This window comes from Bos javanicus, chromosome 18 (genome assembly GCF_032452875.1).
Source record: "Bos javanicus breed banteng chromosome 18, ARS-OSU_banteng_1.0, whole genome shotgun sequence".
NCBI lineage: Eukaryota > Metazoa > Chordata > Mammalia > Artiodactyla > Bovidae > Bos > Bos javanicus.
The window spans coordinates 16,090,350-16,116,564 of NC_083885.1; the positions used below are offsets into that span (position 1 = coordinate 16,090,350).

Consider the following 26,215-nt stretch of genomic DNA (forward strand, 5'->3'; position numbering starts at 1 on the left):
TAAAAAACTAATAGCCCATAAAAAATACCGCACAGCTAAGCTACGCTTAGAATAGACATGAAACATTTAAGCCAAACTAGATAGTTTGAATAGTGTATTTCTTGATGAAAACATTTAGTACTTAAAGGATGCCTATTATAGTATTCCAGGTCTATAATTTTAAATGTATGTATTAGAAAGTTGGTTAATTTGTGTTTTAATATCTTCATTATAACGTGAGTTCAATAGCCTAATATGCATCCTATGCTTCTTTTTTTTTTTTTTAACCAAATCACATTTAATTTGTTGGAGAAGTCTTTTTTTTTTAATTTTCTAAAACATGTATATTATACATACTGTTTAAGTATTTATATATACAGAAGCTTGATAAAGGCTTAAAAAAAACAACCAAAAAAGAGATAGAGAAATTGGAAAACAAACTAAATGAAATGGGAGCACTTCCCATTTGAAAGAAACTAGATAAAAGTAAAATATCATCATATAAATAATCCAGTTGTTTTTAAGCATGGTTGCTCATTAGAAACACATCTGGAGCTTTGGAGAAAAAGAAGCAATACCTAAGCACTTATATTTTTCAGAAAATCCCAAGATAATTCTGATATTCTGGATTTTAAATGTGATTACAGATTTTTCTATTAAATGGTAGTTTTAGTGATATAGAATCCTGTTATTTTCTGTTGCCCAATCATAATACAGTGGTATTAAGCAAATAATAGTTACATAGTCACAACAAAAGGCGTTTATCAGTTTTCACAATCAATATTCAGACAAAAAATAAATAATAATTGCAGTTGCAAACCATAATGGAGGCATGATTAACCTAACAATATAAAAATAATTACATACAATTTGGGGGTTACAAAAAATGATGTGGTAAGTGGAACTGAACACATGTGGTAAGTGGAACTGAAAACTGAACACATGTTTTCATCCATCTAACCATCTAACCATCCATCCAGTATATGTCTTTTGGTTGGTGCATTTAATCTATTTACATTTAAGGTAATTATCAAAATGTATGATCCTATTACCATTTCCTTAATTGTTTGGGGTTTATTTTGTGTAGTTCTTTTCCTTCTCTTAATGTTTTATGCCTAGAGAAGTTCCTTTAGCATTTGTTATAAAACTGATTTGGTGGTGCTAAAATTCCCTTAACTTTTGCTTGTCTGGGAGCTTTTGATTTCTCTGTCAAATCTGGACGAGAGTCTTGCTGATTAGAGTATTCTTGGTTGTAGGTTCTTCCTTTTCATCACTTTAAATGTATCGTGCCATTCTGTTTTGGCTTATAGAGTTTCTAATGAGAAATCGGCTGGTGACCTTATAGGAGTTTCCCTTGTATATTGTTGTTTTTCCCTTGTTGCTTTTAATATTTTATCCTTGTCTTTAATCTTCATCAGTTTGATTACTGTGTTTCTTGGTATGTTCCTACTTGGGTTTATCCTGCCTGGGACTCTCTGCACTTCCTGGATTTGGTTGACTCTTTCCTTTCCCATGTTGAGGGCTTCCCTGGTGGCTTAGAGGTTAAAGCATCTGCCTGGAATGAGGGCGACCTGGGTTTGATCCCTGGGTCGGGAAGATCCCCTGGAGAAGGAAATGGCAACCCACTCCAGTACTCTTGCCTGGAGAATCCCATGGAGGGAGGAGCCTGGTAGGCTACAGTTCATGGGGTCACGAAGAGTCAGACACGACTGAGCGACTTCACTTCACTTTCCCGTGTTAGGGAAGTTTACGGCTATTATCTCTTCACACATTTTCTTCGGTCCTTCTCTTCTCCTTCTGAGACCCCTATAATGTGAATATTGATGCATTTAATGTTGTCCCAGAGGTCTCTTATGCTGTCTTCAGTTTTTATCGTTCTTTTTTCTATACTCTGTTCTGTGGCAGTGATTTCTACCATTCTGTCTTCCAGGTCACTTATCTCTCCTTCTGCCTCAGTTATTCTCCTATTGATTCCTTCTAGTATATTCATTTCTGTTCTTTAGTTCTTCTAGGTCTTTGATAAACGTTTTTTATGTCTTCTCCATTCTTTTTCCTAGATCTTGGATCATCTTCACTATCATTTTTCTGAATTCTTTTTTTGGAAGGTTGCCTATATCTACTTTATTTAGTTGTTTTTTGGGGGGTTTATGTTGTCCCTTTATCTGCTCCATAACCCTCTGCTTTTTTAATCCTGATCAACTTTCTGGGGTTTTTCTGTCTGGCAGCTGTGGGGTTGTGGTTCTTCTTTATTCTTCTATCTACCCACTGGTGGATGAGACTAAGATGCTTATGTAAGCTTCCTAATGGGAAAAACTGGGTCTTGCTCTGGGCAGGGCCTTGCTCAGTAAAACTTGAATCCAGTTATCTGCTGATGGGTGGGACTGTGCTTCCTCCCAGTAATTTGTCTGGCCTGAGGCAACCCAGCCCTGGGGCCTGTGGGCTGTATGGTAGTGTTAATGGCAGCCTTTAAGAGGGCCTTGCCAAGGGGCACCTTCCAGGAGTGCTGCTGCCAGTACCCCTGTCCCCATGGCAAGCCATTGCTGACCAACACCTCCACAAGAGACCCTCCAACATGAGCAGGCAGGTCTGGTTCAGTCTTCTATGGGGTCACTGCTCCTTTCCCCTGGGTCTTGCTGCACACGAAATTTTGTTTTTGCCCTCCGAGAGTGGGGTCTCTGTTTCCTCATCCCCAACTGGGAAGCCTAACATATGGCTTAGAACCTTCACCACAGTAGGAGAACTTCTTTGATATTTTGTTCTCCAGTTTGTGGGTTGCCCACGTGGCAGGTATGGGGTTTGATTTTATCATAATTGCCTCTCCTCCTATATCATTGCTGCTTCTTACTTGTCTGTGGATGTAGAGTGTCTTTTTTGGATGGGTTCTAGCATCCTTCTGTGGATGGTTGTTCAACAGCTAGTTGTGATTTTGGTGCTCTTGCAGGAGGCAATGAGCACACATCCTTCTATTCTGCCATCTTGAGCCAGCCCCACATCTTAATGACAGATTTGATTCTGCTGCCAAGGGTCTTGAATTTGTTTTGTCTCCCTATATAAATGGCATGTTTTGGGGGGATGTTTGACAGTTGGCCATGGAGGTTGTTAGTGAAATTAAAGTTAATACTGAATAATCATGCTTCAGAAATAATTGTTGGTTTTGGATATGAAATTTTATTGAAGACCTGTTAGCATCACTCCTGTGTAGTACAGGGTCATACTTCAGGGGAGCTTTTGCTCTTCCACTCTCAGTTATGCTCTTTCCTCCAGCATTGTTAGAGAAAGTGTTAATCTTGGTTTCCTATGGCTTCTGCACATAGACATTAAATTATGTATAGCAATCCAAGGGTACTTTAATATCACACAGCTCAAATTTCACTCAGCTTTTCGCCATTTCTTAATTACTGATTTTAAGTTGAAAATTTAAAATCACTCTGTGGGGCATCCATCCTTGCATTGATCAAGAGGATTCTAATATTAACCTGACAAAGCCAACTAATTAAAATTCTTTGATTTCTAATTTTGTGGTTAATACTATGCTAAGTGCTGGAGGAGATTCAAAAGTTTAAAAGTGGAGAAGGGAAAACAATAAGTGGTTAATATACACTATGCCAGTGCTATACCTCACATATTTCATTTATTCTCACAACAATCCAATGAGGTTAAGTAATTTTCCCCCCACTTTACAGATGAGAAGACCTGGCTCAGAGAGTGCCCAAGTGTAGAAAGCTGTGGACATAGCTGTGACTGTAGCCAAGGTCTGTCTGTTTTCATAGCCCATGTTCTTTCCACAACCTCCTAGGTATTATGACAGTCTCTTTCCGGGAGCTTCCTTACACTCTAGGCGGAAGAGAAGGAAGGGCAATGGAGAGCTGGGAAACCCCATTTTTTACTTGATTGAATCTTAGGATCATATATCACTTGATAAAAGTTGGCTTCTAAAAAGTGTGATTGAATTCCATGCAAGAACCTTTCATCAGTTATGTTTTTATTATATGTGAGTGTTCACAGAAGACAGTTTATTGACACAGACTCTCAAGACAGCTTTAGATCAAATTACCAGTCTGATGGTATAGTATAGAAAATGGTAAAAATATCTCTGCCCTTTTTTACTTAGCCAGTGATCTAAACTTTACTGCATTTTGATGAGAAGAAAATTGAGAAGAAAATTAACTAGCATTCATTGTTGACAAACTCTATACTGTCAGAAGTATTTCTAATTTTCTATTTCTGGTTAGAATATTTTTATTATTATGGTTAGCTTACTTTGCTAATTTATAGTTTATTGTTATTTTTTTCAATTAACATTCAAGACTTCCTCTGTTCAAACTTCCCCTGTGAAGTATTATCAGGGCAATTTATAATTAGTAGTAGCAACACTAATATTAAATGCATTGCTCATATCTGCCAAGACAAAAAATGCAGATCAGGATTCACCAAAGTGGAAATAATAAAGGAAAATGGTTCATTTCCATCTTTCCAAATTCTGAATAGTTTGAAATTATTTTTTCTGTTAAGACTTGCTTTGAATAACATATGACACATCAAAATGCCTAATGACATATATTTTTATTGCTATAATAACAGAAGACTTAATAAAATTAAATATTGTGGAGTTTGGGAATGGTATATAGTGAAGTTCTTCATCCCCTCCCTATAATTCAATTCATATGTATCTAAGATGCTATCACTTAAGACTTAGAGGCTTGGAATTGAAAAATTTTACTTGTAACATAAGCATGAAATAATGACGATAGGTGTCTCTTGAGAAATCTTATATGTTCAGTTTTAAGTATTATACTTTATAAAGTGACTCACTTGTAAGCTGTATACATTTGTTCAGTTTTAAATCATATCCTTTTATGTTTTCGTTGAGATCCTTCTTTATGAGCAATAGAATCATAGAACAGAATAAATTAAAATAGAAGAATAGAACAAATTGAATTACTGTATGGTCACAGCTTAGGTTATTGACCAGTGAGTTTTACTTTACTTCATCTGTTGTAATGAATCACCTTATTCATTGCAACGGATTCCTAGTAACTCAGCATATTTTAGATATCAAAAGATATTAATTCTGTTTGTTCAGTAAATATTTATTGAGTGCTCACTGTGTCCTGGCACTGTTGTCACTGGGGTTATAACAGTGAATGAGACAACTACTGTTGAAAAATTTTAATAACTGTGCCTTTTCTGAATGCATTTTTTTCATAAAAGGAATTCCAGAAACTTTTCAGAAACATTAGAACTGTTGGAATACAGGTTTGACCTCACAGAAATCATACACATTCATGGTATATTATGGTGAGGTACTCTACTAGACTATAAATAAGAAAGGAAAATGAAATAGCTAATTGAGAGATTGGTATTCATAAGGTCAACACCTGAAACATCAACCAGATTTAATATCCTTAAATAGATTTTATAGGCTGTGCTCCTTCCTTAAAGGTCACTGGAAGAACTTAATACCTTTTTATTAAAAATAAAGTGGGAACAGTGGAGTGGCCTTTTCACATCTTACTTGGATATGTTGAAGAGGCAAATTTTACTTTATTTTTATGAAGTTCTGTTATTTTACATTTGCCATTTACTATTTTACCTTTAAAATATGTTTCTTACCCAACTTTCCATGCAGAAACTTAGACTTAAAAAGTTGAGGTTTCAGATGAACTGTGATAATAAGTTGGGGTTATGTAAGTTAAAGAATACATGTATGTGTATATACATGTACATCTAATTTTGGAATAATCTGTTGTTTAAAGCAGAAAATGAAAACACCGATTAAGAGCTCTTAACTCTTCTTAGCCAAGCATTTTTATGAAGTTTCATGGTAAAGGATGAAGAGCACACAAAAAGTTTCTCTTTAGAGAACCCCGTGTTCAGATTTGGACTGCCTTTTACTAACTGCTTTGTGCTTCAATTTAATGCCAACCTCATTCCTTTGTGAGAATAATGAAATTGGACAATGTATATAAAGTATCTTTCACAATGCAGAGTATCAATAGTGTGCATTCAAAATGTCCCTTTCTTATCATAAATTGTACAAGTGATAAATACATTCTTAAGAAGTAGAGTAAAAGTCACTGTCCTCTCCCTAGTACTAATCATTTTTAACATTTTGGTGCATATTCTTAAAGGTTTTAAAAAATTCTTTAAAATATTTAAAAAATACATATGCGTGTACATTTGTAAACATCACACATGCAAGTTTCTTTTTGCAACAGGGAATATGTTATACCGTCTTGTTCTATGACATTAGTTTTTCATAGCATGTTTTTTTGATCTTTAGTGATATTATAAACAGATCAGGCTCTTTCAAGGTTCTTCACTGAATGGAGGTGTGATAATATATTCATTCCTCTGCTGGGGACACATTGAAATTTCTGTGCATGCTGAAACTGAACAATAAAGAAAATAATTTGTTTCTTTGTTTTAGAAGGTGATGTTGGTGATCTTGAAGATGCTCAAAATACTGAGTTATGTATAGTGTATTCCAAGTTGGATGGAATAGTTCCAAGAAATAGTGTAGCCCATGAGAATAATGTAAACTAGTCATCAAAAGTTCTCTGAAAACACATTTTTCAGGAAAATTATTTTGGTCATCTTCTCTTCCTGTTTTCCCTCCTTCTTATCAAACTCTCACTACTATTTACTATGTACTCAGTGTTCTTGCCTGGAGAATCCCAGGGATGGGGGAGCCTGGTGGGCTGCCGTCTATGGGGTCGCACAGAGTAGGACACGACTGAAGCGACTTAGCAGCAGTAGCAGCAGCAGATACGGCCCCTGTTTCTTGTTTGGCTTCCAGTGTAGTATAACATAGTAATCTAATAGTGAAAATAAAATGTCATAAGAAGAACTGTACTTAAGGTATTTACAGGTACTGTAAGAATGCCTCTAGAATTCAAGAAGGCCTTCCCCTAATCATGTGGGTCACTTAGTTCAATTCTATAAATATTTGGATTGAAAACTTACTAGTACTGACATTAGGGATACAAAGGTGAGAATGTTATTAGAATAACCTGCCCTTTGTATAGTAGCACCTTCTAGTTTTTATCAGTGGAGGAGTAAAAGGAAATGGTAAGATGAAAAATTACCATCTCAAGTTAATGATTTAATTTAAATTTCAAAGTTGCTTGAAAATATATATAAATGATGCTCAGTCAGTCGTGCATTTTCAGTCATTTTAACTTTCTGTCAGTATGCAGTATTGAGTGCCACATACATTACTTTTAAAAAAAAATCAATATGTTATTTCAAGTAATGGAGAGTTTTAGAGACATTAATGTAACTGCACATGAAGCTGATTATTGCTAAGCTGCTTTTAAATATCGTATGTCCATGATGGGTTTGAAATCTTGCATGTAAGTAGGCCAAATGCTACATTATTAGATAATAGAGTTTCTTTATAGCTTTTGAAAATTAAGTTGTATTATTTCAAGAGGAAATGGTCTATTTTAATCCCATAATTTGAAATGTTCTCTGTTTATAATTTAGGACAAATGGCTCTTTCTATCAAATATTTTGTAACCTAAAAAAAAAAAATTGGACCAATTTGATCTTTTTAAAAATAATAGAATTTACTACTTTATTTATTTATTTCGGGGAGTGTGCCACATGTAATCATTTTTTTTTTAATTGGAGGATATTTCCCTTACAGTGGTTGTGTTGGTTTCTGCCGTACAACAACGTGTATGTATTCCCTCCCTCTTGAGCCTGCCTCTCACCCCCCACCCACCCTTCTAGGTCATCACAGCACATGGAGCTGGGCTCCCTGTGTATTATAGCAACTTCCCATTAACTGTATCGGACTTCCCTGATGGCTCAGTGGTAAAGAATCCTCCTGCTAATGCAGGAGACACTGGTTCAATCCCTGGGTCAGGAAGAGCCCCTGGAGAAGGACATAGTGGAACCCCCCGGGAAATCCCACTGACAGGAGGAGCCTGGCAGGCTGCGGTCCATGGGGTTGCAAAAGAGTCGGACACAACTTAGTAACTAAACAACAGCTACAACTAGCTTTGTATTTTTACACATGGTAGTGTATACTGTCAGTGCTACTTTCTCAATTCTTCCCGCCCTCTTCTTCCCCGTCTCTGTGTCCACAATTCCATTCTCTATGTCTGCATCTTTGTTATTTGTTCTGGATGTTGTTGTTCAGTTGCTAAGTCATGTCTAACTCTTCGCCACCCCATGGACTGTAATGTGCTAGGTTCCAGTTTCTCCCAGAGTTTGGTCAAATTCATGTCCACTGAGTCAGTGATTCTGTGGAACCATCTCATTCTCTGCTGCCCCTTTCTCCTTTTGCATTCAGTCTTTTCCCAGCATCAGGGTCTTTTCAAGTGAGTCAGCTCTTCATATCAGGTGGCCACAGTATTGGAGCTTCAGCTTCAGCAACAGTCCTTCCAATGAATATTCAAGGTTGATTTCCTTTAGGATGGACTGGTTTGATCTCCTTGCAGTCCAAGGGACTCTCAAGAGTCTTCTCCAGCACCACAATTTAAAAGTATCAATTCTTCAGTGCTCAGCTTCTTTATGGTCCAAATCTCACATCTGTACATGACTACTGGGAAAACTGTCCCTTTGACTATTAAGGACTTTTGTTGCCTGCGAAGATTCATCAGTACCATTTTTCTAGATTACACACATTAATTATGCATTAACATATGGTATTTATTTTTCTGACTTACTTCACTCTGTGAACAGGCTCTAAGTTCATCCACCTCAGTTCAGCTGACTCACATTTGCTTCCATTGTGTATATGTACCACAACTTCTTTATCTGTTTATCTGTTGATGGACATCTAGGTTGCTTCCACATCCTGACTGTTGTAAGTAGTGCTGCTGTGAACTACTGCTCACTTTAGAAGTAGTTCAGAAACCAACTTATCAATGGATAAAGTAGTTAAGTGGGAAAATTTATTTTTTTCAACATTATAAAAACCTTAAGAAAAACTTAGTAGAAAATTTCAGTGACTATATTTGTCACCTCAGTATTAGCAGAAAGCTTTTTAAAAGAAAAGAAAACTAGAACCAAATGAGGAAAGAGATAGATTGACTGTTATATATCTACGTGTGTGTGTGTGTGTGTGTGTGTATACACCTTTGAATCTTAATATTGGTGTCCTAATGATTGATCAGGGGAAAATATATGAAATGAAAATGTAAAATAGTACACAAAGTATACAAAGAGCTTTCAGAAATTGACCAAACACTGATAAAGCAATAGCAAATGGCTACAGGATGTTGGCAGTTCACAGAAGAGCAAATCCAAATGGCCAGTTTGTAAAGATTCTCAAGCTCACTAACAGTCTGGGAAATGAAAATTAAGTAAAAGTCAGCTACTTCTTTACTTCTATCCAATTGGAAAAGCTTTTAATAGAATAGAGTACTTATATTTCTGGTACAAATGTGAATTATTTTAGCACTTTTAAAAGATGCAATTTGTCATTTATTGTAAAAAGTTCATTAATCATTTAATTCAGTACTACTTTTCTATGTGACATCACTAAATGCAGAGTTTGGAAGAGATATATTGTAATTAACATGCTACTACATAGTATTTCCAGTGTACAGTTATATAGGTATAAATAACCTCAAAAGCACATATGTAGTAAATAGGAAGTGATGAGGTTTAATTATCACTATTGTTTTTAATAATTTTAATTTTATATAATTTAATATGTAGTTATAGCTATGTTTCACAACTACTCCCAAAATCCCTATAAAATTTAACTCTCCAGCCAATTCTAACTATTCTAGCATATTCCTGGCTATATCTTTGTGTATCTGTGTTTTGCATTATTGTTGTTATGGTAAAAATAGGAAACAAATTATATACCCACTGATGAGAAGTTAGTGGAATAAGTTGTAGTATATCAACGCCTTGGAATATATAGCATCCATGAGAAAGAGCCATCACCGTTAGCGATTTCCTTGTGTTTTGTTAAATGAAAGGAGCTAGATGCAAGGATAGACTTTGTCAAGATCCCACTTTTATAAAACAAGCAAGGACAAACTCCTTTTTTGCCTACATGTTTGAGACATAGGAAAATGTACGGTTTTGAGGACAGAAGAGGGCAAGTGGGATGAGGTAGGGGAAAAAAGGACGTATTTCCATGAGAAATACAGTATGGTATCCTTTATTTGTTAAATATTATGTGTATATGTGATATATACACATTAAAAATATATACACCTTAAAAAATGCACACCTTAAAATTTTTGTTGTAGTTGTTTAGTCACTAGGTTGTACCCAACTGTGTGACCCCTTGGACTGTAGCCCGTCAGGCTTCTCTGCCCATGGGATTTCCCAGGCAAGAATACTACAGTGGGTTGCCATTTCCTTCTGCATGGAATCTTCCCAACACATTGAACTGTGTTTCCTGCTTGGCAGGCGGACCTTTACCACTGAGCCACTTGGGAAGCCTCTGGAGCTTTTTTTTTTTTTTTGGTAATTATTTGTAATTGCTAGTTATTTTTATCAACTGCAGTGCAGAAGTTCTCTGTTCTTTGAGGCCCACAGGGGACTTGAATTTTCCTGTCCTTTGTCTTTTAAGGAACTTACCACTCTACCTTGTTATTCATATATATGTATAATATATCTTATATACATATGTATCTTACACACATATATATATCTTATTCAAAACATTATTTTACCTTTCTTCCTAATCTGTAGGCTTTGTAGCCTGCTAGATGTATGCCCCAGAGTCTTATGTATTCACTGTATATGTTAACTGAATGAATAAATAATGGTATCTATCTTAGTCTACCATCTTACATGGAAAAATGATAAAGCTATTTTAGGGATCATCAAAGTCTTGATTAATAATAATTTATATATCTTATAGTTCTTTGAATAATAGAAAAGTAAGATGCTCAATTAATACACTTTTGATGTTGTCTTGGTTTGCGGCTCAGTTTTCCACCTTGATTTCCTTTTAGTCATCTTTTTTATTCTTTTAAGAGTTTGTTTTTGAACTACCAGTTTTATTTTGTGATTTTGAAAACTTCTCAGTTAACACTCAGAAACCTTCTGAGTTTATAGTTCAAAATTCAAAAAGCTTATACCTTTGTTAAGTTTATACTCTTTCTATAATACTATACATTTCTCACAGAAATGTCTGAGGCAACTCATTCTTTAATCTTGTTAGTATATAGTCCTTTCTTCTTTCATCATAAAGCTGTAATATGTCCCTTCAAATAACAATTTCTGCTTCATCTTCTTTGTTATCTTTTGTCTCTTTGACATAATGTCTTATGAAATGAAGAGGTAGATTGTATTTTTCTAATACAAAGGGAACTGACAGGTAAAAAATCGGGTTGACATGTTTAAACCCATTTTACATACTTGATAACTGATAAGTTTTGTCTTCCTCTGTGGTGTTGGATTTAGGCAAAATTAAAATAAGAAAAATTAGGAAAATAAATATTTATATTTTAAAAATTCACTTCATTTTGAACTCTAAGCATTTGTTAGAATTTTTTCTGTTATTTTGTATCTTTTTTCATTGACTTTGGGAATTGGTGCTCCACTGTTGATTGCTTTCTCCTTCATATTTTTATTGGTATTGATGCTTTCCAGATGTCTAATTCTTGTTTAAAATGTTTCCATTCATGACTTTTCCTTTGACTTCAGATTTGTGGTACTGGACACCATAAATTTTGTGGAACATCCTTACTTAATTTTATGCAGTTACTTCAGAAACATTACAGTGGTGATCACTAAAGTGTTGACATTTGTCTAACTTAGCTATTTTTAATTCACTGTGGGCTTTCTTTGAAGATATAGAAAGGAACTGTAGAAGAATATATAGATTCTCAGTGAATTAGGTGATTTTTATTTTTACACTTTTCTGCTTTGCTTTGAACATCTCTTTCAGTCTTACAGAATGGGTATTTATTTTCTTAGAAAGTTTAATTTCCCAGACGTAATACTTAATGTATACTTGTTCATACATTAAGTATATACAATGTTGTATACTTAATGTTGCTTCTAAGAATCTCCATGGATGATTTTACTGAGAAACATTAGATGATAGAATCATTTTAGTCTTTGGGGGGAGGTAAGTTGGCTTAAAGCTCAACATTCAGAAAATGAAGATCATGGCATCTGGTCCCATCACTTCATGGGAAATAGATTGGGAAACAGTGAAAACAGTGTCAGACTTTATTTTGGGGGGCTTCAAAATCACTGCAGATGGTGACTGCAGCCATGAAATTAAAAGACGCTTACTCTTTGGAAGGAAAGTTATGACCAACCTAGATAACATATTCAAAAGCAGAGACATTACTTTGCCAACAAAGATCTGTCTAGTCAAGGCTATGGGTTTTCCAGTGGTCATATATGGATGTGAGAGTTGGACTGTGAAGAAAGCTGAGCACCAAAAAATAGATGCTTTTGAACTGTGGTGTTGGAGAAGACTCTTGCGAGTCCCTTGGACTGCATGGAGACCCAACCAGTCTATTCTAAAGGGGACCAGTCCTGGGTGTTCATTGGAAGGACTGATGCTAAAGCTGAAACTCCAATACTTTGGCCACCTGTTGCGAAGGGTTGACTCATTGGAAAAGACTCTGATGCTGGAGGGATTGGGGGCAGGAGGAGAAGGGGACGACAGAGGATGAGATGGCTGGATGGCATCACTGACTTGATGGACGTGAGTCTGGGTGAACTCCGGGAGTGGACAGGGATGGTGATGGACTGGAAGCCTGGCGTGGTGCGATTCATGGGGTCACAAAGAGTTGGACACGACTGAGCTACTGAACTGAACTGAACTGAACTGAAGGGGCTTTTAAGGGAAATTTTTCTTCTTTCACTCTAAAAACCATGAATACAATGTCATTAAAATAATCTTTTAAAATAAATTCATCTACGTTATAATGCAGATTTCAGTTTTGCATATTCTGTTTCAATCCTTATCCATATGCACATGTATTATTTACCTAATTGTAATGAAAATATATATGCATCTTCTGGTGATTATTTTTCTTATATAAAGCACAACATTAGCTATATAATAGTGCTTTAAATAAAAGCAAATCATTTCACCACAAGTTAAATAGAAATAAATCTAAGTAAAAACAAATCATTCCACTGTCATTAGTGTTAGTTGCTCAGTCATGTCCAGTTCTTTGCAATCCCATGGACTGTAGCCCGCCAGTGTCCCTCTACCAAGTCCATGGAACTCTCCAGGCAAGAATACTGGAGTGAGTAGCCATTACCTTCTCCAGGGGATCTTCCCAACCCACGGACTGAACCTGGGTCTCCTGCATTGCAGATGGTTCCTTTACCATCTGAGCCAACATCATCCTGGTCTAGCAAATGTGTTCCCTTTAGTCTTTGTGTATCCATATGCAAAAGTTTAAATGTGATGATTTGGACCTGATTTTAGTTTATTAATTATGGATGAATTTCATGGATAATATGTAGACCTCCCCTGCCCCCAGAGCTTATCACCTACCAGGCCAGCATTCCTCCCTAGCTGCCACGCTGCCCATTACTGCCAGTATACTTAAACCTACCTAGAGCTAAGCGACTTAGCAGCAGCAGCAGCAGCAGCAGCAGCGCTAATTGAATGTGGGAAGGCAGAGAGCATGTCTGGACCCTTGCCTCCTTTGCAGTCCTGATGCTTCCCTGTCTACGTTAGTAGTCCTTTCCATATTTCACTATGGGACCATTCTGGTTGGTGTCATTATGAATACTATTTTAGAAAAATATCTTCATGCAAGTCATTTCATATTCCCTGTTTTCATCCACATCTCTATTTTTAACGAAAGGTAATGGGGCTGTTGCCTGAATGTGTAGTTCTTTACTTTGAAAAAGTAAGTGTTAGTTACTGAGGTGTGTCCAACTCTTTGCAACCCTGTAGTCTGTAGCCTACCAGGCTTCTCTCTCCATGGAATTCTCCAGGCAAGAATACTGAAGAGGATATCCCCAGAGGATTTTCCTGACCCAGGGATTGAACCTGGGTCCCCACATTGCAGGCAGATTCTTTACCATCTGAGCCACCAGAGAACCCTTACCTGCCCTAAACAAAACTTAAACCTCCCTTAAACATAACTTGGCTTTAAACTAGCATACTGAACATAGCAATTTTGCAAACATAAATGCTTTAATTTTCTTCAAAAATTGATTCTTAATGCCTACCAACATGACCCCCTCCCCTGCCCCAATAAATTATAGGTTCAGTCTTCTAGTATTTTGTTAGGCTATATGACATGCATTACCTGCATCCCAAGGTGGATTAATTGTGACCTTGAGATGTTTATAATTTCTGAGTACTTATAACAAGAATGAGACACTGCTTATTCTGATGGCTGAAGGGTCAAATGTCTGCCTTTCAGTCATAAGTTGAGAAAGTGCCCTTGTCAAGTGAACAATTTTCTGTATCCATTTTATGACAGGTTATCATGATTAATGGGTATTCTGTAGCTTTTGAGCAGTGTGCTCTGTTATCGCCTTGCTGTAGTTCCCATGGCTGAGAAGTAGAAATGGTTTCTGCTTACAATCTAGATAATAAGGCAGGTATTATCTGTCTAGGAGAAAGTGGAAGTTTCAGGCTTTCAGTATGAACAATATTTGAATACTCATGAAGTGGATGATTTGGGGGTTCAGGAATATTATCCTGGGACAGAAAACTTCCTGGTAAAGCATGAGCATAAGGAGTAAGGTTTGCATTTCAGGGCATTTAAGTAGATATATTTCTCAGAAGGAACTGGAGCTATTGTTCTACTATACTTCCATAGGAGTATTGGTTATATTTGAGCTGCTAGGACCAGTATGCACATGAGTTAGCTGGGAGTGAGGGTGGGGATATCCTGTAGCATTTAGGAAAACTACAAGTATTTTTTTCTTTCTCCTTTCCTCATCCAAAATTTGACAACAGTGAAATATGATAATTCACTATAAAAATGAAGATTAGATTGTTAAATAATGCCTCTTCGTTTGTTTAGAAGTTTTTTCATTTACCTGGGTGAGAATAACTGGACTTGATGGGTTTTTCATTTTTCCTTCAGGCTCAGTTTATGAACCTCTGAAAAGCATTAATCTTCCGAGATCTGATGAAACTCTGTGGGATAAACTGGATCACTATTACAGAATTGGTAAGCTAAACCTGAGGAAAGCAAGTCTTTAGGTAGCTATGATTAACATCTATTCTGCCTTAGTTAAATTACATACATTATATGGATGATGACCTCTCATTTGAGTGTTGGGATAGTTTCAGTGCTTGGACAGCTGTATATTCCAATTGCATATTGATATGGAGACTATAAATGGAATCTGGCAAGTCATATCTGTCCCTTGAATAAGTTTGAAACTGCTGCTAGTGTCTTCTGTGTCCTTTTAGCCTTCCAAAACATTAACAGATTTGAGAACTAGAGGCTGTTTCTTGAATAATTCTTACACAAAGATTTTGTAGAAGTATTCCTTGCTCATTTACCTATACAAAGTTACAGTGTAGTCCTGAATCTTTTGTATCCATTTCTAATTCATGAGATGCAAAAGGCAGTCTCAATACTGTTACTGGTATAAGGTCCGTGTTTGTTTGTTTTGCTTGCTCTTTTGTTTTTGTCAAGATCAACCTGGCGAGTTCTGTTTTTTAATATGAGTAAGCAGCTTAGAGATACATATATATAGGGCTCTTTTTTGTTCATCAGATGGTAAGGTGGGGATGCTTTTTTTTGTTAGTTTGCTTCTTATGCCATTTATGTGGCCTAGTATGTCAAATATAAAATTTGATTTCTCTCACCGAGGAGAAGGATTTTTTTGTTTGTGTCTGCATCATGTGAAACATTATTTCAGAGACTTCCCTGGTGGTCCAGTGGTTGAGACTTTGCCTTCCAGTGCGCAGGGTGTGGCTCTGATTCCTGGTTGTGGAGCTATTGTTCCTATTGCATAGGAACCTGGAATGTTAGGTCCATGAATCAAGGTAAACTGGAAGTGGTCAAACAGGATAGCAAGAGTGATCATTGACATTTTAGGAATCAGTGAACTAAAATGGATGGGAATTGGCAAATTTAATTCAGATGACCATTATATCTACTAGTGTGGGCAAGAATCCCTTGGAAGAAATGGAGTAGCTCTCACAGTCAACGAAAGAGTCCAAAATGCACTACTTGAATGCAATCTCATAAATCAAAGAATGACCTCTGTTCATTTCAAAGCAAACCATTCAGTATCATAGTAATCCAAATCTATGCCTCAACTGCTAATGCTGAAGAAGCTGAAGTCGAATGGTTCTTTGAAGACCTTTAAGACTTTCTAGAACTAGCATCAAAAAAGATGTCCTTTTCATCACAGGGGACTGGAATGCAAAAGTAGGAAGTCCCCAGGTACACGGGCAAGTTTCACTTTGGATTACAAAATGAAACATGGCAAAGGCTAACAGAATTTTGCCAAGAGAACACACTGATCATAGCAAACACACTCTTCCAACAACACCAGAGACAACTCTACACATGGACATCAACCAGATGGTCAGTACTGAAATCAGATTGGTACTCTGTGCAGCCGAAGATGGAGAAAAGTTCACACAGTCTACAAAAACAAGACCTGGAGCTAACTGTGTCTCAGATCATGAATTCCTTATTGCAAATTCAGACTTAAAGAAAGTAGGGAAAACCACTAGGCCATTCAGTTATAATCGAAATCAAATCCCTTACGATTATACAGTGGAAGTGACAAATAGATTCAAGGGATTAAATGTGGTAGAGTGCCAGAAGAACTATGGATGGAAGTTTGTAACACTGTACAAGAGATGGTGATCAAAACCATCCCCAAGAGAAAGAAATGCAAAAAGGCAAAATGGTTGTCTGAGGAGGCCTTACAAATAGATGAGAAAAGAAGAGAAGTGAAAGGCAAAAGAGAAAAGGAGAAAACCAGTCTGAATGCAGAGTTCCAAAGAATAGCAAGGAGAGAGAAGAAAGCCTTCTTAAGTGAACAGTGCAAAGAAATAGGGGCAATAGAATGGGAAAGACTAGAGATCTCTTCGAGAATATTAGAGATATCAAAGAAACATTTCATGCAACGATGGGCACAATAAAGGATAGAAATGGTATGGACCCAACAGAAGCGAAGATATTAAGAAGAGGTGGCAAGAATACACAGAAGAACTATACAAAAAACCCTTAATGACCCAGACAGCCACAGTGGTGTGATCACTCACCTAGAGCCAGACATCCTAGAGTGTGAAGTCAAGTGAGCCTTAGGAAGCATTACTACGAACAAAGATAGTGGAGGTGATGGAATTCCAGCTGAGCTATTTCAAATCCTAAATGATGATGCTGTGAAATAGCTGCACTCAATATACCTCAAATTTGGAAAACTCAACAGTGGCCACAGGATTGGAAAAGGTCAATTTTCATCCCAATCCCAAAGAAAGGCAATGCCAAAGAATGTTCACACTACTGCAAAATAGTGCTAATTTTGTGCTAATTTGCTAAAATTGTGCTAATTTACCATGCTAGCAAGGTAAAGCTCAAAATGATTCAAGCTAGGCTTCAACAGTACATGAACTCATAATTTGCAGATGTTCAAGCTGGATTTAGAAAAGGCAGAGGAATGAGAGACCAAATTGCCAACATCCGCTGGATCATAGAAAAAGCAAGGGAATTTCAGGAAAACATCTACTGCTTCATTGACACAAAAGCCTTTGACTGGATCACAACAAACTGTGGAACATTCTTGAGGAGAGGAGAATACCAGACCACCTTACCTGCCTCCTGAGAAACCTATATATAGATCAAGAAGCAACAGTTGGAACCAGATGTGGAACAACAGACTGGTTCCAAATTGGGAGAGGAGTAAAACAAGATTGTATATTGTCACCTTGCTTATTTAATTTCTATGCAGAGTACATCATGCAAAATGCTGGGCTGGATGAAGCTTAAGGAGGAATCAAGATTCTGGGAGAAATGTCAATAACCTCAGATTTACAGATGACATCACCCTAGTGGCAGAAAGCAAAGAGGAACTAAGCAGCCTGTTGATGAAGGTGAAAGAGTAGTGTGAAAAAGATGGCTTAAAAGTTGACATTCAAAAAATTAAGATCATGGCATCTGGTCCCATCACTTCATGGCAAATAGATAGGGAAAGTAGAGACATCACTTGCCCACAAAGGTCTGTATAGTCAAGTCTATGGTTTTTCCAGTAGTCATGTACAGAAGTGAGAGCTGGACCAGAAAGAAGGCTGAGCACTGAAGAATTTATGCTTTCAAAATGTGATGCTGGAGAAGACTCTTGAGAGCCCCTTAGAGAGCAAGGAGATGGTTAGATAGCATCACTGAGCCAATGGACATTAATTTGACCAAACTTCGGGAGATAGTGAAGGACAGGGAAGCCTGGTGTGCTGCGGGTCGTGGCGTCACAAAGAGTTGGACACCCTGAACGACTGAACTGAACTGAATTTTAATTTGTCACATATAGCTAGCGGACAACTGTGGAGCTAAGATTCTACGTTATTTGTGGCCAAAAACCTAAAACATAAAACACATGCAATATTGTACAAATCAATAAAGACTTTAAAATGGTCCGCATTAAAAAAAATCTTAAAAACGTTAGTTCAGCTTATTGTGTTCAAGATTCTTACCCACTTATCTCTGTAGCCATAACTAACTAAAGAAATTAAACTGCCTTTTAAAAGAAGTGTCAGCTGTTTACTTTGCAGTGTGAGGACCAGTTTTTTTTCTCTGGGAAAAATAATAAATACCTAGGTATTCTGAAAGACATGATAATGATTATGTCAGTTTAGTCTGAGAAAAAGAAAAAGAAATTTAATTCTTTAATCTCTGATGGAACAGAGTACTTTAAACCTTTGAAAAACTGTTCTAAATTGGTTGACATATGCCAGTCTAGATTAGAGTAACTTAATTTATTTTAGAGAAAAATATTGCTCATCCATTTATAGTTAGACAGGAATAAAATAGGTTTTAGGAAATGTCATTTTAGTGTGACTGTTTTTCTATTTTAGGACTCTTTTATAAAGAGTAATACAGTCTGTTTTCTGTATCTGCAGATGCGGAACCTGCAGATATGGAGGGCCTACTGTACTAGCCGTTTTAGATAAGGGACTTGAGGATTTGAGAACTTTGGCATGCATGGCAGGCCCTGGAAATATCCCTGTGCAGATTGAGCAATGACTAGAAAACTTTGATTCCAGACTTCTTTAACTTAAGTGGAATGTTCATAAAATAATTACTTGTTTACTATTTTCATGTCATATTAGGATGCAATTCAATTTTGAAATGTTAAACATATCTTTGACCTGTGCCATATATAAGAGGAATACGTTGCTCTGAAGGCCAGGCACAAATTAGTCATCTGTGAAAACCAGGATTCTGGCCTCTTTAGAATTGAGGTATCTTTGGATTTAGCAAATGTATGCAACTCTTTGTTATATATTTGCTTTATTTTTCCCTATTGAACTGATTTTTGAGAGTATACCTAGTTTTTTGGCTAATTTTTTTTTTTTTCTGTATCTGATATTGCCTTATAACACTTACTGACATTAACAGGGATGTGCTAAAGACTTTTTATGTGCCAATTAGCTGAATTCTTTACTCAAAAATGAAAATACCCCTTCATGCCAGGTGGATCCCTACCTAGGCTGGAATTATTTACCCAGAGTTGTTTCTACGTTTTCAAAAGTTTTATGCTGCAGCTAAGTTTAGAAAGAACAAAATTGTAGGATAAAGAAACTAAAAAAGTTCAGGAGTTTCAGCTCAAGGGAAATAGATTTTTTTTTCATTCTTTTTCTTGTCTTCAATTGCAGTCAAGTCAACATTGCTGCTGTATCAAAGTCCAACCACAGGTCTCTTTCCCACTAAAACATGTGGTAATGATCAGAAGGCCAAGATTCATGACAGTCTGTACTGTGCTGCTGGTGCCTGGGCTTTGGCTCTTGCATACAGGTAAGCTGGTATGTCTTCTCCTTGTAACTCCAAGTCTGGGTAATAGGGTTTTGTAGGCCCAAGACAAACTGGACAGCTATCTTTTGGCTCTGCTTCTGAGTCACTGTGTAACCTGAAGCTGTTCACATCTCTTTTCAGCCTCTAAACCCTTCAGTTTTCCTGAGCGTTTACATTAGATAAATTGTAACATTTTATGACTTTGTGACTAACATTTCTCATCTCTAGGTTTGTAAATCAGCTTTAGTCTTTAATAGAATGAATTGCCCATTCTCATTGAATTGATTTGTTTTGACCATAGAGGAAATTGATAGTGATTGATGATGAAACTAGAGCCTAGAGTAGTTAACAGAGTAGTCCCAAATGACACACCTAGTTAATGATAGAGCCAGGACCAAAACTCCTCTCCTTCCTTCCCCCAGTTTAGTGTTTTTCTAACTGCACTTCATTGGGATATCACTAAGTCAGAAAATTCTTATAAAGTAAAAGAAAAATAAACCTTTTCACAATACAGAAGTTCTCTTTTTTCATTATTAATATCTATTTTATTTCATTATTTATTTATAATATATATAATATTGTATAATTATATTATAATATATAATAATATATATGGATAGCATCCGATGTGGGTCTTGACTTGTAGTCAGTAGTGATACATTTTAACTGTTAAAAACTTGGATTTCTGAATATTAATTCTCCGAAGGTAGTAAATGCATGTGCCTCTGATTTGAAGATTGTATCCTTAACATGAATATGATTACTCCGTCTTAAATCATTGATGTGTTTCACTGATGTTAGATAGGTGCTTCCTGATACAACACATCACCCATATCTACTTCTTATCAAAATGTGTAGATGGCGCTACCGTAAATAAAGTCAGACAAAGCCAGATTGTGGCTACTTATAAGACAACTTGCCTGGTCTCTTAAAAATGTAATCATAGAAGATTAGAAAATAGGTATGAAGATGGCTAGATTATGAGAATCAAATGCAGTGTGTGAACCTTGATTGAATCATGCATTAAAAAGAACCAAAGTATATTTTGGGGATAATTGGATTGTATTTGATATTCAGTATATATTAGACACTATGTCCATGCTATTAGCTCCTTGGCGTGATAATGATATTATGGTCATATAGGCAAATGTCCTTGTTTTTAAGGGATACTTCTGAAATATGTATGGTGTTAGTACAGAGAATAAATTATAGATAAAGAATTCAAGCTAATTTTATCAGCTCTTGAATCCATGTGAAGAGCAGAGTTTTATTCATTGTAGCAGTTTTGTAGCTTTTATATAGATTTGAAATTTTTCTGAATAAAGTGTTCAGGGAAAATTGCTTAAAAAAATACAAGAGTACAGGCCGTTTCCCAGAAGCCTTCAAAAATCTGATAGAGAATTTAAAGTCCGATCTTTGCTGGGGACACTATCTATTTACTAACTCCCTGGATAATTTATCTTATATAGTTAAAGTAACAACTTTTTGTTTTACTAGCAAACAAAATGTCTTCTGTTTGGAGAAACACAAGGGTACATACCACAGAATTAGGATGAAGCCGTTTTTATCCACAGTATTAAGCTGTGATGATTTGTTTTTTTGTTTTTTGTGGTTTTTTTTTTTTTTTTGATGATTTGTTTAGATAATCCCCATGTTGTAAAATTAGTAGAATTCTGTTTCCAATTCTACTTATAAATGCTGATGAAATCATATAGATAACATTAGGAAAAATTTGTCAAAAATTAAGCTAGGATTTATATCTATCTCTTATTGGTAATGAATGCATAATATGAAGTCATTAATTTTTTTAAAATGGAAGTAATTTGATTTTTCTAATTGCATTAGTTTTCAATCAGTCATGTAAACAATCTCTTGAAACCTCAGTTCTATTTGAATGTGTGTGTATGTACATGTGTACTGAGGACTTAAAATAATTATTTTATGCACATTTGTATTTCATTTACATTAGGAGTATGGTTTGATTTAATTAAATAATTGGATAAAAGCAAGAGGCATTGAAATAGCTTATTTGTAAAATAGACTTTGACATAGTTTGTTTTTCTTAAAGGCAATATTATAGTTTCACTTTGTAATTTTGTTTTATGTTAGAGGAGGAAAGAAATGCTTACTAGTATGTTTTACTTTTTAAGATGTCTTTTACACATATCAAGTTGTAGTACTGAATATACCTTTGTTTAAAATTATATTGCATTATTTCTAATTATAATTATATCTATTTATATTACTTTATAATTATATCTATGTTGCATTATAATTCTGTATAAATATAATAATTAATATAATTAAAATTTATACTTAGTTATATAATTATAACTATTATAATTATTTTATTTTATAAATAATTATATTGCTTTACATGATTTAGGTTAAAATTGTTTCTAAAACTAGTCAATTGTACAAAACCTTTATTTATATATTTATTTAATTTTACTTTTTAACTTTACAATATTGTATTGGTTTTGCCATATATCAACATGCATCCGCCACAGGTATACATGTGTTCCCCATCCTAAACCCTCCTCCCTCCTCCCTGCTCCCTCCCCATACCCTCCTTCTGGGTCATCCCAGTGCACCAGCCCCAAGCATCCAGTATCGTGCATCGAACCTGGACTGGCGACTCATTTCATATATGATATTATACATATTTCAATGCCATTCTCCCAAATCATCCCACCCTCTCCCTCTCCCACAGAGTCCAAAAGACTGTTCTATACATCAGTGTCTCTTTTGCTGTCTCATATACAGGGTTATTGTTACCATCTTTCTAAATTCCATATATATGTGTTAGTATACTGTATTGGTGTTTTTCTTTCTGCTTTACTTCACTCTGTAGAATAGGCTCCAGTTTCATCCAATTTGAACCTATACTTTGCATGTGTGCTCAGTTGCTCAGTCATGTCCGACCCTCTTATGACCCCATGGACTCTAGCCCACCAGGCTTCTTTGTCCATAGGAGTATTCTGGGAAGAATACTGGGATGAGTTGCCATTTGCTCCTCCAGGGGAACTTCCCGACCCAAGGATTGAAGCTATGTCTCCTGCGGCTCCTACATGGCAAGTGGATTCTTTACCACTGAGCCACCTGGGAAGCCCCAAACCTGTACTTTATGCTATACTAAAAAGTATTATATTAAGTTTTTGCATTTTTTGTTCTTACTTCTAGAAAAAAAGCATGACTTTAATTTAGAGTTTAAATATGGAATTTAGTTTTCTTTACTTTTTATGTTTGAGAAAAGTAGCTTTTTTTTTTTTTTTTAAGAGTATTGATTTGAAAAAGCACTTTAGACTGTTTAAATGTGCATATGTTAGAAAAACTCAAGGAGAGGTATTGGTAAGATACTTTGCAGTACTGTCTAAGAGAGAGAGAGAGGAATACTTCATGCAAGATGTTGGCCTGTTCCCTCTCAGTGTCAGATTTATTGCTATTTTAGGAGTTAAATATAACAGGTGGCCCTAGCTTAGTCCTTGTAAACAGTCACGTCACATGACCAAACAGTATTCTCATTTTATTTTCCCTGAAACTTGGCTGTGGGGAAATAATGCACCAGTGATAGGATTTAAGTGTTTAGTTTTTCACTAGTTACGTATTTTTAAGTTTTGATTTAAATATAAACTTAAGACTTAAATATTATAGAAATATTCAGTCAACATCTCCACATGGCTTGTGATCAGTTAAAATTACGTATCTGTTTTTTTTAAATTAAACATTTTATTGAGATCATATTAAAACTTGAATGTATATCAGTAAAGCCTACTAGTTCTTGGTGGAAAATAGAGGAATTATTTTGGATGAAAAGGTTCATTTTAAATCTTAGGAGAGGAAATGGATATATGCTAGTTGCCTAAATGTTTTTACTCAAATGCAACTTTTCTTTCATTTGCTAAGTCAGAAAAGAAATATTCTTCTGGTTACCACTATTATTTGCTAAGGAAAGGAGAAATAAAAACATCATTAAAATAGAAGAATTCTTTATTGTGGCTAAATTATTGTGGGATATTTTAGTCTTGGTCTAATGCTTGTGGAAATTAGGGGCAGAGAAATTGCAGTCAAGGTAATTTTAGAAAAATTGGATTTTGTTTCTTTCTGAATTACTTCTTTGTTTTTTATGAAGTGGGAATTATATGCAGAACATTTCATTGAGTTCATTTGACTCCAGATGTGCTATTTCCTTCATTTATCAGTGCCAAGTCCAAAGTTATCCACTCCATAATTTGCCTGTTAACACTTAGTTCTGACATCATGGGAAAAAAGATCACAGAGCAGAATCACACTAGTTATACTTTAATGCCTGCATGTGAAAAGAAGAATTATGTTCTAGTGACAAATAGACATTTTTACTGACATTCACCATACTGTATTAAAATGATCATCGTTCTTTCCACTGCTGGTATATGAGATCTGTAATTGAAAGAGGAAGTAATGATAGTTTACTTTTTATGGGGAACAGGTAGTGTTTTTTGTCAAGTGAGGATGATAGTTAGATATTTTACTTATGATTTAGTAAAATAATGAATAAGCTACTTTTATTTTTTCAAGAGTGGATAACATCTTTTTTGAAGGCCGCTGATCAATAATAAAAAAGGAACTTAAAGATTGAAAAACAGCTTAACCTGATTTAATATTTAAGTGTCAGCTGTTTTTTGTTTTTTAAAAGCAGGAGTTGTAAACTGTGGTCAATTGATTTTAAACTAAGACCTGAGAATGTAAAACTTGATGCCCAAATACATCAGTATCGTCCTGGATGCATTTGATTGAAGGCACTGCTGACTGAAGTGCCCATTCTGGCATTGTTAAGCACATAGCAGAGAAAGGAGACATGGGCCTACCTTAATCTACACTTCTTTGGATCCAAGTGATCATTGCATAACCTAAAGGGATTGGTATTTTAAGTTGCCCGTGCTCTGTAAATGGTGAATTTAAAAAATCCATTGGTAGATTTTTCTAATATAGAAATATCCTTTAAAGTTTCAGCCAAGTCAGTGTTGAAAATATTATACACTATTTTTAACACAGTTGACTTACTTCCTTAAGACAAGGGGAAATTTGTACAATTTCATCATGAGATTTTTTTTTTAAACATTTCTACATCTGCTGGGAAAATGAAGCTTCACTGTTACAGAATTAGTAGCTGTTACCAGAACATAGGATTAGCCAGATAAATACTTAATTATCAAAAGCTCTGCTTCCTTTTCAAATGCATTTCCAATTTGTTTCATGAGTTATCTCTCTCACCCAGGCGCATTGATGATGACAAGGGAAGGACCCATGAGCTGGAGCACTCGGCTATAAAATGTATGAGAGGAATTCTCTACTGCTACATGCGTCAGGCCGATAAGGTAAAACACTGTGGTATGGACTGAAATTCTCACATCGTCCTGAGGGATTAATTTAACCAGTATAGCAATAGCATCTTCTGAAGAAGGATGTACTTTCAAAAGGTAAAGCCACATCCTGGGGGCAGTCTAGATAGATTAAAACAGCTCTGCCTTCCCAGCCCAGGGTTTTGAAATACTGAAATTGAAGAAATAGCTTAAGCAAGATTGATTGGCAACTGTTATATGGGCTTAAATTTGTATTTTGCATCTGGTGTTTGCTCAAATAGTTTCCCAAGAACCTCATGATATGCATAATTCTAACCAGTATTGTATTAAATAAGAAAATCCTTATCAAAATTCCTTTTGTACATGTCATTACTCTAATTGAACTTTAGTTTAGAAATATAATAATTCATTCACTTTTATATATAAAGAGGGCAGGAATTAAAGGCTTAGAAAACAGCAGACTTTACAGGATTATTTTGGAAATTAAACAATGTACATAATAAAACTTTTTAAACTATAAAGCTCTATACAAATATAATGTGATATTCCCCCTACTTACCTACATCTCTGTGTTTCCAGGTCCTAATATATTGTAGTACGTTAATAAATTTACATCATGGTTCCTCAACGACCACTCCCAGGTTTGATGATTTATTAGTAAAGATGCACTTCAGTAGTTAATACAGGCAATTTTAATCACTTAATATTTTGTATATCTGTATCATATGGATATTATATTAAGTTTTTGTGATAGCACATTTTTTAAGACCTGACCTGAAGTCAAAAATGCAAAAAAAAAAAAAAAAATCCTATATATTCTGTCACCAAAATACAGCAACAAAAAAAATTAGTTTGCAGAAAGTAAATTTATTCACAAGTTGATAATAGAGATATATGAAAAACCCATAATTTGTCTTCTGAGATTTGACTTTGCAAATCATTATTATAAAGGTTTTTCAATGCTTGAAATAAAGTAATATGTCATATTGACATTTAATA

General features: G+C 35.5%; 1 protein-coding gene across 3 annotated transcripts in view; it reads left to right on the top strand.

Annotated features, from left to right (window-relative positions):
• The window catches only part of PHKB (phosphorylase kinase regulatory subunit beta), a 229,590-nt gene that overhangs the window by 19,363 nt on the left and 184,012 nt on the right, over nucleotides 1-26,215 (top strand). For all 3 annotated transcript variants that reach the window (XM_061385923.1, XM_061385924.1, XM_061385925.1), the window contains 3 exons: nucleotides 14,985-15,071; nucleotides 19,739-19,877; nucleotides 25,132-25,231. In XM_061385923.1, the coding sequence (XP_061241907.1) occupies nucleotides 14,985-15,071; nucleotides 19,739-19,877; nucleotides 25,132-25,231 (326 nt within the window). The remainder of the gene's footprint in view (nucleotides 1-14,984; nucleotides 15,072-19,738; nucleotides 19,878-25,131; nucleotides 25,232-26,215) is intronic.